This window comes from Eucalyptus grandis, chromosome 10, assembly GCF_016545825.1.
Source record: "Eucalyptus grandis isolate ANBG69807.140 chromosome 10, ASM1654582v1, whole genome shotgun sequence".
Taxonomy (NCBI): domain Eukaryota; kingdom Viridiplantae; phylum Streptophyta; class Magnoliopsida; order Myrtales; family Myrtaceae; genus Eucalyptus; species Eucalyptus grandis.
Window position 1 is genome coordinate 24248559 of NC_052621.1, and position 5276 is coordinate 24253834.

The following is a 5276-nucleotide window of genomic DNA, read 5'->3' on the forward strand; positions in this document are numbered from 1 at the left end:
ATGCATGATGATTTTTTTGTGTCTTTTTTATTAATTTCGAAATTAAAATTTTCACATGCAATTCAAATAATGATAAAAACTAACATCCTAAATGAATGTGCTTTTTCTTTTGGTTTTCTTTTCCATGATTTAAAATAAAATTCTTATTTTAAATATAAAAGATAATAACCAAACCTAATCTTAATTCAACTTTTTTTTGGATTTTTTTATTTAAAACTCGAGATAAGATTGCAATTTTAACCTAAATCAGCAAATCTAATCCTAACTCAAATATTTTTGGATTTTTCTTTTATGAAAATAAAGATCGACTCAACCAACAAGCGAATCAAATAAGATAAGATTGATATCTAAAATTGTGAACCATATCTCGCGCGTGAGATCGGGTTTAATTTTAAATTAAATCGCAAATCAAATCTCGGGCTTGAGATTGGATTGTCGATTTTTATAAGTTGCGAGTCGGATTTCGGGCGCGAAAATCGGACTGTCAATCCCTAGCTTGAGGGACTATTTCATATTGGGATCTCAATCACATATTTAGGAACAATTCTACTAAAACAGAATATTAAAGAAATAATAATAAAAATAATAAAAGAAAAACTACCTAATCTGATTTTTCTTTTTCTCTTTTTCTTTGTTTTTGAACGGTGGCTTGGCATCTCGTGGTGGAGGATGGCCGGCGTCAGAGCTCCGGCGAGGCACAGCAGGTGCACGGTGAGGAGCTCCGGCGAGGAGATTGTCGTGGGTCGGTATGGGCCTGCGTCGCGGGAGCTGCGTCGGGGCGCTCGGATCACGAGCTTCAGCCGGCGGGGCGCTGCAGGGACGGCAGGAGGCCTCTGGTGGCTGCGATGAGGCTCGGCACCGGCGAAAGGGAAGCGTCGAGCTGGGTCCGGGACTTCTGTCGTCGGGGACCTCGGATTTGCAAGCGGAGGGACTCCGGGTGCTGGATCTCGACTCGGCTGCGACTCTGCGTCACCGGTGGCAGGATCTGACGGCGAGGTGGTGCGGGCCGCAGGAGACGCCGGGGCGGAGGTGCAGGCTCGGGCTGAGGCGGATCACCGGCAAAGTGGACACACAGGCAGCAGAACAGGGGAGTCACTCGGGGGGAAGACTCGGATCGACACAGCGGCGGCTTCGTCAGGCGGAGCAGAGGCGCTGGGCTGGCTGAAGCGTCGCGGGCCGAGGGCTGAACAGCAACGCCGAGGCGGAAAGGACTGCGATCTGGCTCGGGTCTAGCTCTGGCGGAGGCCAACGGGCCGAGCTGCAAGTCCCAGGCGAGGCGGATGCGCGAGCGTCGGGGCTCGTGGACGGAGACCGGCGGCTACGTCGGCGCGGGGAAGGCGGCTCGGCTGTAGCACGGCTCGGACTTGCTCGCGGAGAGTGGAGCGTCGAGGCTTCGGGTCCGTCGGGGCAGGGGCGCTGATCGAGGTGGAGGCACGCGACGGATCGGCGACCAGCTTCTGCGTCGGGACTGGTTGCGACCGCAGGGAGTGGCTCGGCGTCAGGTCATCACTGGAGATGCGGTGCCGGCACAGCGGTGGCTCGGCAGCAGGGGAATCAGGCGCTGGGCTGGCTGAGGCGGATACGCAGCAAAAGAACCCCTTGGAGAAGATGAACAGTAGGGTCTTGTCAATTGCTTTTTTTTTCTTTCCCCTTTTCTCCGTCTTCTCACGTCACTTGCTGCAGCTTTTTCCTCTACTTTCTGCTTATTTTTTTCCTCTTTTCCTCTCCCACAAACCGAAACCCTATTCTCTGTTTTCTCTCTTTTCGCTTTTCAATTTTTTTTTACGAAAAGAAGCCCCATTTTCTCTCATCGTATACGGCTCCCTTTTATAGGCAAATAAGATGAAAATCTTCGTGAAATATTTCATCCACTTTTCAATATACACAAAGATTTTCCTATAACCTCCGAATCACAAAATCCTCTTATTTTTCTTATCTCTAAATATTTTCTATTGATTTTTAAAGATAAAATCAAAAACCCAATTTTCTTAAATTTCAAAAATCCTCATTTCAAATCGCAATTTCAAAAACGGGCTCGGGCCAATTTGTACTCTTTTTTGGGCCAAGCCTAGCCTGCTAATTTAAAACCTAAAACCACTAATTCAACCCATCCGACATTGGTCCAATAAATAAGTGTAAAAAAAAATGCAAATTAAAAATAAATGCACCTAAATCTATATGCTATGCAATTAATATTTTTTTTCAGGGATAAAATTAATCCCTAATTTTTTATGCAATAAATGACTAAACAGATCGCCAAAATTTAGGTGTCAACAAGCCCCATCCCTAATATCAACTTATCACTGCAGAAAAGAACGGTGACGAGATGTTATCTGTGAAAGTAGATACCAAGTGTAGTGAACCATAATACATGAGTTGCTAATGCCTATCAACACGCGGAGTATTCAAATGCATTTTCATTCCAAAAGAACATTTTGACCCATCAATGACTTCGGTGTCGACAGGCCGCAATTGTCCCCAGACCACCACCTGAAACTTTTTCAGTTAGCTAGACATTCCATTCAAGTGACTGGCGTGTTGTCTATAGGTTGGTCTGCTGTGTGTGAAGTACCGATCGTCTGTCCAGAAAATCTCACCTACCAATTAAGTATTACTCAGTTTACCGGAAGAGAATTAAATATTTCATTGCGCGGTTCCTCCTACTCTTTGCCATACAATGACCTCTGAGTCAAGTTTAAATGCAGAAACATCACCGATCAACTCATACATTCAACTTTCCGAACTGTCATTGGAAATGGGTAATGTCCCTGATAAAAGAATTGATGTTAGTCTCAGTCGATCCATCTTTTCCGATTGCTCGCCGACATACCTCCTGGAGATGCTTAGCCTGTCTCCTGACCTCTTGCTTTCATCATCCTCCAAATCCATGAACTTACGCAAGAGCCCAGTGATCTCCCTACCCACCCTCCATCCGACCTTCCAGTCCTCGACGACTAGTGTTGCATTACCACCTTGATCCATAGTGATAGGATATGCAAGCAGAGGAACTCCGGCAAAAATAGCTTCCCCAATTGAATTCCATCCGCAATGCGTCCAAAACCCACCAACCGATGAATGTGACAGCACCCTCAACTGGTCGCACCATGGCATGACTATTCCCCTATTGCCACACAACCCTCTCAACCTTGAAGCTTCCTCGCGCGCCACCCACATGAAACGAATGCCGCTGTTGCGCAAACACCCTGCGATCTCATCCATCTTAGAGCTGGAGACCGAGAGAAAGCTTCCGAGGGAGATATATAGGACAGAATCACTCGGCTGACAGTCCAACCACTTTAGGTAATCGAAATCGTTCAAGAAAGAGTCATCTGCTAGTCGAGAGAAATGGATGGTCGGACCTATAGTGTAGACCGGAAAAGACAAGCTAGCTTTAAGAGAATTGACAGCCAGATGTTCCACCTCATACACAGTTGCGAGCAAGAGATACTTGGCCTCATGGACGATGCTAAATGCATCAAGGACATGTTGTAGAAATAAATCAATCGTCCCGGAGCTGATCAAGTCTGCTAAGCGTGTTGGAGGAAGTCCAGGGATGTAATCGACCTGCTCATCCCCTTTTTCTGTGACAGAACAAAGACAAAGCAGAGGAGATCAATCAGACCTGATCTTCGTGCACATATAGCGAAGGCCGCTTCCACTGGTTTCTAATTGGGTAGTGGTTCATACTCCCCTTCATAAGGAAGTATTAGCATAACGTGAATATCTACTGACTTGTGCCGCCTATATATAATCCATATCTCTTGTAATTGAGAGTTGTAACAGAGAGATGAGATGAGTTAATTATAGTGGATGTAGCCCTAATTTAAAGGATAGACTAGGATAAACTTTGTATTTGGATTTCTCTTTCTCGCATTTACTCTCTATTTCATTGTGTTTGTACACCTAATCATAACATTTCTTCGATAACCTGGGATTCAGACATATCTGGCACGCTCTATCTTTTGCATAAGCAGTCATCACTGTACACAATTCAAATTCACCCGAACTTGACTGAAAGCATTTCAAGCTAGCCATCTTTATCGGTTGCTCATCTTTTCCGTCAATACGCTAAAAATTCAATCTCAAATTTCAGATGCCGCAGAAGCTACCGACCACGCCTTCTGAGATCTCAATGGCCAATTGAAAAGCTTGAGTAACTATAGTGAAACTCGTTGTCTATATTCTTACATAATGGATTACGCTAATCCCAGGTCAAGAAACAGGAGACCCCTTAGAAAACAGAAATTTTAGCAAGAATAATGGGCTATCTACAGTCCTAAACTGGCTTCACATTGATTAAAATGACACGAAACGGAGACTGAGCTTACCAGACAAATCAACCGGGAAGTGACCGTGTTGTTCAAGAAGATGGAAGTGATAGAACAAAGAAAAATCCCAGGCTGCCGACGGACAGAACAACGCCACGGGAATGTTTCTGCGGTTCCCCGCGCGGAGGGCCCAGCTTAAGAAAGCGTCAGCCACGATGACAGTTGGCAGGGGCCGTAGCTGATCCAGCAGCTCCTCGAACGGACCTCCCATCTTGGCGAAAACAGCATCGATGAATTCATCGTAGTGCTGAGCCCGGACCAGCTCCGAGGGGAGCACGTTGGGGATGGCAGCCAAGGATATGTTGGCAGGCCTGGACTCGGAACCAATCAAGCCGAGCCACTCCTCGGTCACGACAAAGGTGATGGTGATGTCCGGGACTCTGGAGGACAGGATCTTGCACAGGTTCATCACGGGGTTGATGTGCCCTCGGCCTGGATATGGCATCGCCACAATGTGACGGCTGCCTGCGGCGGAGGTCGATGACAACAGAGCTTCCATTTTCTTGAAGTTGCGAGGCCGTCTAACCAGTGAACTTTTCCCTGGAGTTCGATGGATGTTGTCGAACTTGTTGAGTTGACTCATCGATCAGCGAGCCGGGGAGGTAAAATAATGAAGCTAGCGTACGCCTTTCTTCCTCTGCCACTTGCGGTTGTCGTTTCCCGGCGGAGCGCAAAAATCATTTTTATGGTAAAGCACCGCACGAGTTCAACCATGAGTGGGATTTTGTCGTATGTGATTGAAAAACTTAATTTGGAATATCCAATCGTAAAATAAGATGATGAATACTGAATGTCTATCGCAATATGATAAAATAAAATATTAATTACATGAAAATATAATGAATTCTAAAGGAGAATATGCAAGAAATTGTGCAATCGATATGTATGTGCAAGAAATTTAAGAATCGAAAGGTTAAGTAATATTACTTTGTTATGAAATAATACTAT

General features: G+C 45.5%; 1 protein-coding gene across 1 annotated transcript; it reads right to left on the reverse strand.

Annotated features, from left to right (window-relative positions):
* Positions 1-2282: 2282 nt before the first annotated feature.
* LOC104422361 (UDP-glycosyltransferase 87A1) lies at positions 2283-4890 on the reverse strand. Its single transcript, XM_010034670.3, has 2 exons — positions 4329-4890; positions 2283-3581 (listed from the first exon to the last, which is right to left on the reverse strand). Exons 1-2 carry the CDS (start codon positions 4825-4827, stop codon positions 2731-2733), a joined length of 1350 nt encoding a protein of 449 aa, XP_010032972.2. The 5' UTR covers positions 4828-4890; the 3' UTR covers positions 2283-2730.
* Positions 4891-5276: the final 386 nt, after the last annotated feature.